The 12974-nt window shown below is 36.5% G+C and overlaps 1 protein-coding gene across 2 annotated transcripts; it reads right to left on the bottom strand.

Annotated features, from left to right (window-relative positions):
• Window positions 1-990: 990 nt before the first annotated feature.
• On the bottom strand, window positions 991-12772 carry ppp1r15b (protein phosphatase 1, regulatory subunit 15B). 2 transcript variants are annotated; one of them, XM_047155019.2, is made up of 4 exons: window positions 12360-12772; window positions 9958-11015; window positions 6230-6390; window positions 991-1740 (listed from the first exon to the last, which is right to left on the bottom strand). In XM_047155019.2, exons 1-4 carry the CDS (start codon window positions 12514-12516, stop codon window positions 1506-1508), a joined length of 1611 nt encoding a protein of 536 aa, XP_047010975.1. In that variant the 5' UTR covers window positions 12517-12772; the 3' UTR covers window positions 991-1505. The 2 variants fall into 2 exon arrangements, with proteins under 2 accessions (XP_047010975.1, XP_017320599.1); XM_017465110.3 differs by lacking the exon at window positions 991-1740 and having other exon boundaries at window positions 3443-6390.
• Between the last annotated feature and the right edge of the window lie 202 nt (window positions 12773-12974).

The raw sequence follows: 12974 nt of genomic DNA, 5'->3' as shown, positions 1-12974 counted from the left end.
AGTGTCTGTGTTGTTCCAAGATTGTTTTTGTCCCCCCACCCCACACACACACACAATTCAATTCAATTTAATTTTATGTGTATAACATGTTTAACAATGGACATTGTCACACAGCAGCTTTACAGAAATGTATAAATTATGGATATAAATTTTACACTGATAAATTTATCCCTAATGAGCAAGCCAAAGGTGATGGTGGCAAGGAAAAACTCCCTGAGACAATATGAGGAAGAAATCTCGAAAGGAACCAGACTCTAAAGGGAACCCATAGTCATCTTGGTGACACTGGATAGTGCAATTATATAGTTCTGCCCAAAAGTTTGCATACCCCTTGCAAAATCTGCTAAATCTTAATACTGTTAACAAAATAAGAGGGATCATAAAAATCCCATGTTGTTTTTTATTTAGTACTTTCCTGAATAAGCTAGTTCACATAACAGATGTTTACATACAGTCCACAAGACAAGATTATAGCTGAATTTATTAAAATCACCCCGTGAAGTTATAAACTATTCAATGATGGAGAACTGACTGCAAAACTGTTTGTAACAATTGCAGTCCTAAGCCATCTTCATCTTTCTTAGTGGTACCACCCACAGTCATCTCATTGAGCAATTGTTTTCACAAATACTCGTGGTAAGTTCAGTTGTTTGAATAGACTTGTGGAGGACCATAATTTTTTGTCTGAGGTCTTGGCTGAGTTGCTTGAATTTCTCATGGTACGAAGGGTAAAAAGGCACCTTCTCTAAAGGTAGGCACTTTTAGAGGGAAAGTTGTGCTCCCAATTCACTCCAAATGACTCCTAATTGGCCAATAAGAAGCTTGTAGAAGTCATTACATCAATTTCTGCAGTCTTCTAGAGTGTTTACAGTGGATGTAAACTTTTGACCCACTGGCATTCTGATATAGATATATATCTAAATGATTTAAAAATGACCTCTGATGTAAACAAAGTAGATGCCCTAATTGACTTACCAAACGAAATTAGAATCAGAATCCCTTTATTCACCAAATGTACATGTATACAGGAATTTAACTTGGCAGATCAGCACAAAAAAGCCATATAATGTGCAACAGGTGTGTAAACATACAGAGGAACAGACCAAAAAGTGTGCAGGCACAAACGCTGTACAATAAACAATACATATAAAACAAAACCCACATACACAATAACACAATAAATACAGAAGCCTCAATCACAGTGTCTGGTGAAGTCAGGGTCAGGTCTGCTTATGACTGAAGACATTTGGGTTTGAGATCAAAAGATGAATATGAGTAAAGAGTTTAGAATTTCAGCTTTTATTTCCTGGTATTTATATATAGCTGTGTTAAACAAAATAGAACACAGAACATTTTGTATCTGAGAACCCAATTTGTAGGTGAGCAAAAATATTGGAACATGTGACGGACAGGTGTTTCTTGTTACCTAGGTGTGTCCTGTTAGATTGATTTTTTTAAAACAATAAATAGCTATGAACATCTACTCTTGGTTTTAGCCTTCAGTTTCACCTGTCAAGACTGCATGTTGTTAAAAAGGATAAGCCAACATGAAGACCAGAGAGCTGTCTATGGGAGTAAATCAAGCCATTTTGAAGCTGAGAAAATAGGGAAAATAAATTAGAGGCATTGCACAGACTTTGGGCATAGCCAATACAACAATATGGAATGTCCTGAATAAGAAAGAAACCACTGGTGTACTGAGCAACATATACCGAATGGGTTGACCGATGAATGAATGAGCTGTGAAGAAAAAACAAAAAACAACAGTCAGTGACATCACCAACAACCTTGATAGGGCAGAGGTGAAGGTAACATAATCCACCATTCGATGAAGAGAGCAGAAATATAGAGACCATACAACAAGATGCAATCCACTCATCAGCAGTAAGAATCAGAAAGCCAGATTGGAGTTCCCAAAGAAATAAAGAGAAGAGCCATAAGTGTTATGAAACTAAGATTATCCTCTATCAAACGATGGAAAGGCCAAAGTGTGGAGAAAGGAAGGATCTGCTCATGATCCAAAACATACAAGCTCATCTGTGAAGCATGTAGTGTCATAGATTGGGCTTGCATGGCTCCTCCTGGAAAAAGCTCACTAATCTTTATTGATGATGTAACTCATGATGGTAGCAGTACAATGAATTCAGAACTTTACAGGAACATTCTGTCTGCCAATTTACAAACAAAACATTTTTTACTAAATATTTTAATGTAAACTATATTTAATATTTTCTCTTAAAACTCACTGACCACTTTAAATATTTTAATGTAAACTATATTTAATATTTTCTCTTAAACCTAACCAACCTATTTTTCCCACTGTAGTCAGGGTGGATCGGGAGCAGGTTTTACATTTGTCTGAGGGATTGAATTGGTTTTCATCTCATAAAGGACCCTTGCATGAGTGACAAAATATCTTCAAGATTTGCTATCTTAATTCTAATGAATTAAGAACCTTCATTAGGGCTGTGACGGTGGCCATGACTACCTGCAGTAGTGTCACATCACACGCCACGTTAATGTTTCTGCTAGAATGGGCATTATAACAAGTACAAAGTACAACGTTTGTATACAAGTGTAATAATGATAACAGTTGCAATATTAATTTGTATTTGTAGCCTACCGTATAGTGTGAGATTTTAGGTTAATACACAAATTCCGTAATCATAATCAAATGCCTTATATGGTGTTGTCTGTTAGTTTGGTGCAGGTTTGTTTGAGCGCAGTCAGGTGCCAAACAAATCAGTCAGGTGAATTCTGCGATTTCACTTCGGGTTCTGCCACTGTGATGGATCTTGTTGGGAAACCAAATGTTAAATTGGCGATCTGGGAACATTTTGGATTTGTGCCTAACAAGAGAGGTGAACCAATAAATTTGGATAAATCCATATGTCGGCTTTATGGAAAAAAAAGTGTTAAATGGGCAAACACTAGCCTACAAATCTCAGGAGCCATCTTCAGGCATGTCACACAGCTGCGTTTTTTTAAATTTTAGTTAATATTTAGATTTTTAACGTATTATTTAGGTTACCGTCCTACTGGTATTTCTTTCATAGTTTTATAGGCTTGTGGTATATTACACTTGTAAAAGAAATGAAATATTAATCAGAGAAATGTGCAACCATGTTTAACGCCATCTCGTTATTATCCACTTCTTCTTTCCTGTTGCATGCAATCACAATAGCGTATCCCGCAGTGCCCTCAGGCTGTTTCTCATTGCAACAACATGACACAGCATGGCTTTATTGAGTTGTTTCACTGACTGAAGTGCTAAAATAAATCCTAATTTAATCTTTTCATATTTATTTCATGTAAGTGTATACAAATACATATTATATTATATTATATTATATTATATTATATATATATATATATATATATATATATATATATATATATATATATATATATATATATACACACATACACACACACACACACACACACACACACACACATTATTATTATTATTATTATTATTATTATTATATTATTCAATATTATATTGTGATATACATTTCACTAACACCGACCACCCCCACCCCAACCCCCACCACCACCACCGCTCACCACAGTGTTTTGGTCATTAACCACTGCAGTGGTAAAAAGCTGCCACTGTTACAGCCCAACCCTTCATAGACATAATATGCTGAAATTTTTTATCTGATTTTGAACAAACTTTTACAGAAATAACAAAATGCAATAATTAAAAATGTTAAAGACAACAAACTTAACATTTGCTATAAATTTGAGCTTACTTTAAGCATAACAGGAGTGTTGAACCTTTCACCAAAAGAAAAGAAAAGAGACCCTGTGGGACTGTTTGAGTTTGCCTAAGCTACCTTTTGTGTTTAACTCACAGAGGCTGCTGATTGCATCAGACAGTCTAAACAGTGTAATTGAGACTCCAGAGATCCAGCCACATCCACTCCCACCTTCTTAGCTTCACCACTCTCTATAATGACCATGCTGGCTAATCTCCCACAATGCACTGTTCCCACTGCAATCTCCTGTAATACTTTGAGAGCTACCAAGCACAGCTCTGTTGGTTGCCTGACAACCAGATACACTACAGCATCAGTAGAGATGGAGTGAGACTCAGTAGTATACATACACACACACGTAACTGGATCTCTAGCGGTGTGAGGTACAATTAAACAACAATGACAGACTGTGTTATAGCCAGGTAAGCAATGGGAAAACTGATTCCCTAACCCCCCCACCCACATAAAGCTTGCTTGCTAAAAAAAAAAGTGTGCAACAGGGAGAACTTACAACTCTTACACAAAGAAAAAGATCTGCTGTGCTAATGTATGTTAAAGATTGCCTACATTATTGCTCTGCTTTGCACCATGCAATTTGTGCTTCCACTGATGTGTCAAGGGGAGACGCTAATTGATTTCTTCTCAGGGGAATTTCATCATGCATTGTTTTTAACCCCTCTCTTACACACACTCTTCTTACAGGATTACTAAACTCTCTGACAAAAACAAGAAACCATATGAATACACATTTAAAAGAAAGGAAGTTTCTCAAATTAGCCAAAAAAATATAGAGTGTAGCAGCAAAACATTTTGTATCCTCATCAGTTAAAAACAACAGCCGCATACCATACACAGTCAGGTCTATTAGTATTTGGACAGTGACAAAGTTTTGTAATTTTGCCTCTGTATACCACCACAATGGATGTGATTGAAGTGTAGACTTCCAGCTTTAATTCAAGGTGTTTAAAAAAATATTGCATTAACCATTTAGGAATGACAGATATTTTTCTCAAAAGTAATTGGACAATTGACTGATAAGCAGTTTCATGGCCAGGTGTGGCCTGTTTCCTCATTATTTTATGACAAATTAAGGAGATAAAAGGTCTGGAGTTGATTCCAAGCATTGAATTTGCATTTGGTAGACGTTCATGGGAACCCTCAATATGCTGTCCAAAGAGGTGTCTATGCAAATGTACTTTAGGAGTGGCCAAATCAACAATTTGGTACATTCTTAAAAAAACAAGCAATGCACTCGTGAGCTCAGCAACACAAAAAGGCCAGGAAGGCCACAGAAGACAACTAAAGTGGATGATCACAGTATTCTTTCCTTGTTGAAGAAAAACCCCTTCACAACATCTAGCCAAGTCAAGAACACTCTGGAGGAGGTATGTGTATCATTGTCTGTATCATATAAAAAATCTACAATCAAGAGATGCCTTCATACATGTAAATACAGTTCTGACACAAGATTAACTTGTACCAGAATTATGGGAAGAGAAGAGTGGAGAAGGAAAGGAAGGGCTTGTGTTCCAAGGCATACCACATCATCTGTCAAACATAGTGGAGGAACTGTTATGGCATGGGCATGTATGGCTGTCAATGGAACTGGGTCATTGGTGTCTACTGATGATGTGACTGCTGAATTCTGAAATGTATAGAACTATACTTTCTGCTCAGATTCATTCAAATGCCGCAAAACTGATTGGATGACAGTTCACAGATGGATAATGATGCAAAATGTACTGCAAAAGCAACCAAAGAGCTTCTTAAGGCAAATAAATGGAATGTTCATAAATGGCTGGGTCATTCACCTGACCTCAACCCAAGTGAGCATGCTTTTCACTTACTGAAGACAAAACTTACAGAAAGATCCACAAACATGCAGCTACTGAAGGCAACTGCAGTAAAGGCCTGGAAAAGCATCTCAAGGGAGAAAACTCACCATTTGGTGATGTCCATGGGTTCCAGATATCAGACAGTCCCTTACTGCAAAGGATTTGCATCCAAGAATTAAAAATAATCGTAATATTTATGTTTGTTAGTTTGTCCAATTACTTGTGAGCCTGTGAAAATGGAGGGATTCCATTTATTTTTGTTAAACCTCTTGAATTAAAGCTGAAAGTCTACACTTCAATTAAATCTTGATTGATTAATTTCACATACATTGTGGTGTACAGAGGCAAAATTACAATAATTGTGTTACTGTCCAAATATTTATGGACCTGACTGTATGCCAGCTACATTTATGGTAAAACAGCTGTCACACTGTTACTTCCATTTGTTACTAGTCTAGAAGGCACTGTAAAGAAAATATTTAGATTTGTTAACAGACGTGAGCCTGAAAAATGTGTGCGCAACACAACAGAGTTGTTAAGGGTTTCAGTTAAGATTACAAAGTCTTCCTAGAATATGCTTATTTGGTTAGTGTACTTTGGTGATAGATAAAAAACTTATCTCTGTGTGACCTCATGAAACAATATCCGATGGCCTGCTCTGTTTCCAAAATTCTCCTCTGGAAACGGTCCCTATCCCGAGCGTGCTCCTCCCATGGCCCCTTACGGCATGCTTGAAGAGCAAATGACCAAGCTCTCATCTTGTGAATTTGTACAACTGGAGAGAATTTCACCTAAAAAAGGAGATATAATATACATAGCACTAAAAAAGAAATTACTTTTCAACCCACTGTTGGGCTGTGAACATATTACACATTGTAATTAATTCAAGCACTTGTAGTATAGCTCTGATATGACTAACTATGAAAGGTTGCTGCAGAACAGAAAAAAGTCAGTTAATTACAACATACAGTGGATTCAGGATTTTCATGAGGTACATTTTTTTTTAACCAAGATCAATCATGTCAGATCTTTTTCCACATTTAATGTGATAAAGCAACCAACAAAATGAAAGTGAAAACCAAAGAGAAATGCTTTAGGGGAAAAAAAGAAAAAACTTACAATAACCTGGGTGAATAAGTGTGCACATCCTTTTATATTGGGACATGTGGTTGTGCTCAGAATTAACCAATCACATTTGAACTCACGTTCAAAAGTACTTACTATGCACCTGTCATCAATGAAGTGGTCTGATTAACCCCGAATAAAGATGTTTCTGTACGACTTTCTTGACATTACTTTCATCAGACTGCTTAAGCCGTGGTACGCAAAGATCTTACAAGCATGTATGGAATCTCATTGTCAAAATGTATTGATCAAGAGAGGGATACAAATGAATTTCCAAAACATTAGCTGTACCATGGAACACCATGAAGGCCACAATCAACAAATTGTGAAAATGTGGACCATAGTGACATTAACAAGAACAAGGACATTCCTCCAAATCTCACAAGAGGGCAAGAAGAAAAAAATGAATGGTTTCAGAAGATGAAGATCAACGTTTTGTAATGGCCCAATCAGAGCCCAGATGTACAGCGCCCTCCACTAATATTGGCACCCTTGGTAAATATGAAAAAAGAAGGCTGTGAAAAACTGTCTTTAATGTTTAAACTTTTGACCTTTTGTTAAAATAATAATAATAAAAAAATACTCTGCTCTCATGAATATCAAACAATTGCAAACACAACACAGGTTTATAAAAAATATATTTGTTAAATATATGTGTGCCACAATTATTGGTATCACTATGAATTCACATGAGAAAAATATATTTGAAGTATATTCCCATTTATATTTTAAATTTTTTTAGTACACATGGGTGACTAGGAACATGAAATTGTTCAACCTAGACTTCCTGTTTCACAGGGATATGAGATAAATACGAGGTAACACATAGGCCAAATTCCTTTAGTCATTCATAACAATGGGTAAGACCAAGGAATATAGCTGTGATGTGCGGCAAAAGGTTGTTGAGCCTCACAAAATGGGAAGTGGCTATAAGAAAAGAGAAAATAGTAAAAGCATTGAAAATGCCAATTTCCACCATCAGGGCAATAATTAAGACTTTCCGGTCAACTGAAAATGTTATGAATCAACCTGGAAGAGGATGTGTGTCTACACTGTCTCAACGGACTGTGAAAAAGATGGTTCGAGTGGCCAAAAAATCTTCAAGGATCACAGCTAATGAATTGCAGAAGTTAGTTGTGTCTTGTGGTCAGAAAGTCTCCAAAACCACAATCCGAAGTCACCTACATCACCATAAGTTGTTTGGAAGGGTTTCAAGAAAAAAGCCTCTACTCTCACCCAAAAACAAACACAAGTGTCTTCAGTTTGCCAGACACTACTCGAACTTCAAATGCGATTGGGTTCTATGGTCAGATGAAACCAAAATAGAGCTTTTTGGCCACAAACACCAGAGGTGGTTTTGGCGCACACAGAGAGGTAGCCATATGGAAAAGTACCTCATGCCCACAGTTAAATACAGTGGTGGCTCTTTAATGTTTTGGGGCTGTTTTTCTGCCAGAGTACCTGGACATTTTTTTAGGATACATGGCATCATGAACTATTAAATGAAAACCTGACTGCCTCTGCCAATAAACTTAAAATGGACCGTGGTTGGATCTTCCAGCAGAACAATGATTCAAAACATACATCAAAAACCAAAACATACACAAAAATGGTTTACTGACCACAAAATCAAGGTACTGCCATGGCCATCCCAGTCCCCTGACTTGAAACTGATAGAAAACCTGTGGGGTGAACTGAAGTGGAAATTCCACCTTGAAATTTGAAGGATCTGGAGAGATACTGTATGGATGAATGGTCTCAGACCCCTTGCCATATATTCTCTAACCTCATCAGGCATTATAGGAGAAGACTCAGAGCTGTTATCTTGGCAAAGGGAGGTAGCACAAAGTATTGACTAAAAGGGTGCCAATAATTGTGGCACACATATTTAACAAATTTTTTTTTTGTTGATAAACCTCTGTTTTGTTTGCAATTATTTGATATCCATGAGAGCAGAGTATTTTTGTGATATTTTTAAACAAACAATGAAAAGGTTAAACAATAAAGAAAATTTTTCAGACTTCTTTGCTCATATTTACCAAGGGTGCCAATATTAGTGGTGACACTGTAAATCTTATCAAAAGCTGTAGAGTCACTTTAAAGACTGTGCACAGGAGATCACCACACAATTTGATTGATTTAGAGCATTGTTACAAGGAAGAGAGGAATAAAATTGCCAAATCAAGATGTGCTAAAATGGTAGACTTAGCCAAAAAGTATGAGTGCTGTATTACAAGTAAAGTATGCTTTACCAAACTATTAAGCTGTATTAGTGTGCACACTTCAATCAGTAGGTTTACATGAACAATAATATCCAATATTAACCCGATTAAGAAAATACTCTGATTAAGAAACTACCATGTAAACAGCAATTTTTAATTACCTTAATTAATTTTTTTTACTAATTACTTTTAATTAAGGTCATACTTTAAGTAAACACAAATCGAATTAAGACATGTGGAGTACTCCTGTTTTAGTCACATTATCGAGGTGTATTACAGACATGTAAACACCTTAATCACATTATTAACGTCGTGTGGGAGTTTTCACCGCATTTTGGGACAGGACACGTACACACACGGTCAACCATTTTACGGCAAACAAGAGAGCACGGCTACGTCCCAAACTGCGTACTTACGTACTATAGGCCTATAGTAGGCGAAATACATGTATCTCGGCTACTATACAGTAGGTAAGTATGCAGCCCAAGGCTTCAAGCCGTAGTCTATTAGCACGTATAGCATGACAAATAATTAACCGCACTTGAAGCATTTGTAACATTTTTTTAAAAAAACACCCAAAACTGTATACGGTACCATAACGAAGACGAACTGTCTGTCGATATGTGAAATTCTGGAGAGACGTCGGACGGTATGGCGTGGGGACGTAATGACGTGTGCTGTTGATCGAACTATGGTCTATAACATGTAAAACGGGAACATGAAAGGAGTATTCTAAAAGCGACTCATGTAAATACCTTAATCACAATATTGTCTTACTCAGAGTAAGGTCACTAATTAGATTACTGCTGTCCATGTATGTGTAGTCATTGATAGGTGCATGATAAATACTTTTGAACATTAGTTTGAATGTGATTGATTAATTCCTAGCACAGTCACATGTCCAATTATAAAAGAATGAACAATGAGTGTATAATAAGCACCACTGTGATAAATGACATAAATTGATATTATTATTACTATTATTATTATTATTATTATTATTATTATTACCCTTTTCACAGTAGAAATTTTCTTTGTCATGCTGGCATCAACAGTCTTATTTATGGGCCTTTTCCAGGGCACTTTAGCTGGCTTCTCCACACACATCTGAGGACACCGGTGACTGAAAACTTGCCTTTGCATCAAAATTGGCTTGGGACATCTAGTGCTTGTGGAGTCTCTGGATGTTTTAGGGCCTTTCTCATGGGAGTCTGTAAATGCGTGTGCACTGCTGAGAGGAGCTCTAAAATTCAATGGGTGGTAAGGGTCATCATCCCAAGACAGAGACTTCCACAATGCCTCTTCTTCATCTTCCGAGTTGACAGTCTCAGTGTTTCCTTGCTCACTAGAATCTGAGAAACAGAACACACTAGATGGTGTTGATGTGAACTCATTTCTTTGCAGACTTGATCCTGGTTGTGTTCTCTGTCTATTAGCAACTGCACTGGACATACATGCTGTGAAGTGCAGTGGGTGGTATGGATCGTTGGAACACCTAAGAAGATCCCAGAGCCCATCACTGTCCTCTCGCTCTCTATCTATGGAAGAACTATCTGAGCTACCCCAGCTGAACTCGCTATCTGAACTTTGACTTTTGAAACTTAACCTTGACCAATTACATTCCACTCCTGTACAACAATCACTCTGTTTCTGAACCTCATTTCCATAAAGAGTTGGTAGACATTCTTCATCTACTCTACCCTCTAAACCTGTATGAAAATTCCAGTCAAACCTGTGCTTCCAGCCAAACTGCTCTCCTACACATACATCTTCATTTTCATTGAGACACTCAGTTGCACACGATACTAAATTGTCCACCAATGAGCAGCAGAGATCGTCATTCACAAGACTGGACAGAACAGACCTGGAATGTGAATTTAGGTTGAAAGGATCCTTGTTAAACCTTGACAGCGGATTTGGACCTGCCACTACAACATTCTTGTTACTTTCAAACAGTGATGACAGGAGAAAACCTTCGGTATCACCATGGGCATTCGTCATGTGCTGAATATGTTCTCCTGTGTCATCTGTGATGCGCAGGTGAAGTTCAAACCTGAACATCTGGAAAACTTAGCAACAAACAAAAGAGCTTTAAATAAGGACACATAGTAACACTATATTTTAAGGAACACATATTAGGGGTTTATTAAATTCTAAGTTCAATAAAGTCCAAATTAGACAAATTAAACAGTTTATTTATAATGAATTCCACTTTACATATATTTATAATACTTATCTTGGTTCATAATTCATAAATGCATTACGAGGTGTGGTAAATTATTAAATTCCACTTTTATGGAAGCTGATGAGCATGAATTAATCATCTAAATTCATATCTTATTAATGTTTAATTGGCAAATGTAGTTAAACCTATAGGTTCTAGATTGTGTCAAGTGACTTCTGAAGTCTGACTTCAGACTACTGAAGGAACTAATGCTTAGGACTAGGTGATATATCGATATAGCATAGATATCATGATAAATTATATTGATTAAAATTTTCTGAGCTATCGGTATGGTTATGCATTTTTTTGTATACATTTTTAATCATTACAAATTAAATGATACTGAATGGATGCCACCGATTGGACATACATTTTTTTTACTTAAACTTCTTTGTCTTTGTAGGAATTAAAGAAAAGTATTGTCAAACTCAGTTTAACAGTTTTTTTTGTTTATTTTACTACTGTTTTACACACAGTTTGTTAGCTACTTAGATTTGTATCGTAAAAATAACCTCAAGTGTGGTGATATGATATTTTTGTCATATCGCCCAGCCTTACTAATGCTACAATATATGTCCCATATTCTAGTATTTATACACATTTAGTACTCATTATTTCAAATAACAATCCTGTTTTATATTGTTATTTTTCATCAGAGGTAAAATAATTATTTTGGGGTTTATGCAAGATACTGGACTATTGGTATTCAACCAAAAAGACATTAAATTCACTTGACTTGTGTGGGAAGCAAACTGATTTATTACAAACTGAAAATCAGTTTGTTTAATCAGTTATTATAAGCTCTTAAGTGACAAACTATAGGTCACTTGATGCTACCTGGAATCCACAGGTATAGGGCCTTATATGTTTGTAGGTATATACACTAATAAAAGGTGTCAAATAAGACCTTAATTAATCCACCGAATATGTGTACCTTGTCTGGTACTGGACAGAACAATATTTGAAGTGTTCTGTTTCTTAACAAATTTTCTCTAGTGTTCCAGAAACTATCTCACTATTACATAATAATTTACTTCATTATTTTCTTAAGGCTATATGTATATTTTTGTAGAATGGAATTTAAACATATTTGAATCTTGAAATAAATCTTTCTCTGTCTGTGTGTCTGCCTATTACATATTTGTTATTTAAAGTTTTGAAACACGGACCTATTGTCAAACTCACTTACCTGCCATTAAGCTGCAGCAGATGACTTGAAGCATTAAGCGGACGTTTTCCCACAGTACTGTCAGGATCTGTCTGGTCCACGGTAAAAGCGCCATGCCACTGTGGCTAAAGCGCTGCATCGCGCTTCGCTCTATCGCCTTTCCAATCACGCTTTTCATCTTCTTTCCGCAGCGAAAAATGGTCAGGTGTTCTGATAATCCTCCCTGGCGGAGCTTTCCACAAAGCACCCTGTCGTTTGGTTTTGAATCTTCAAAAAGCACATTTTCTCTCTCGAGAAAATGCTAATAACTCCGAGCAAAAAATATTATTTCAAGCCATGTTTTTTAAAGTGTTGTCTTTAACAACTTCATAAATCAGTCACTTACAACAGCCATCACTTGTCATTCACTGTCTTCGACCGCGGTGGTGTACACGGTGAAATATTTCCCTAATTTGCAGTTAACCACGCCCATAGTGTGTGTGTGTGTGTGTGTGTGTGTGTGAGAGAGAGAGAGAGAGAGAGAGAGAGAACGCTGGCTCACGCTGTAGCCAGTGGATTATTTTTGTTGTTGTTGTGCTAATTAAATTTGTATTTTTAGTGTACTAAGAATTTTTGCAATGTGTTAATTAAATTTGT

The sequence above is a fragment of the Ictalurus punctatus genome, chromosome 4 (assembly GCF_001660625.3).
Source record: "Ictalurus punctatus breed USDA103 chromosome 4, Coco_2.0, whole genome shotgun sequence".
Classification (NCBI taxonomy): Eukaryota; Metazoa; Chordata; class Actinopteri; order Siluriformes; family Ictaluridae; genus Ictalurus; species Ictalurus punctatus.
The sequence above is the reverse complement of the archived record's forward strand: the minus strand, read 5'-3'. Positions and strand labels throughout refer to the sequence as shown.

Bases quoted from the DNA above. Each gene is read 5' to 3' on its own strand.
- ppp1r15b (XM_047155019.2), bottom strand. From the start codon at position 12,516: ATGAAAAGCGTGATTGGAAAGGCGATAGAGCGAAGCGCGATGCAGCGC. The intron at 11,016-12,359 runs GTAAGTGAGTTT...TTTGTTGCTAAG, and splicing joins CTGCTGCAGCTTAATGGCAG to TTTTCCAGATGTTCAGGTTT. The intron at 1,741-6,229 runs GTCACACAGAGA...TTTTCTTCACAG, and splicing joins ATCGGATATTGTTTCATGAG to CTCATTCATTCATCGGTCAA.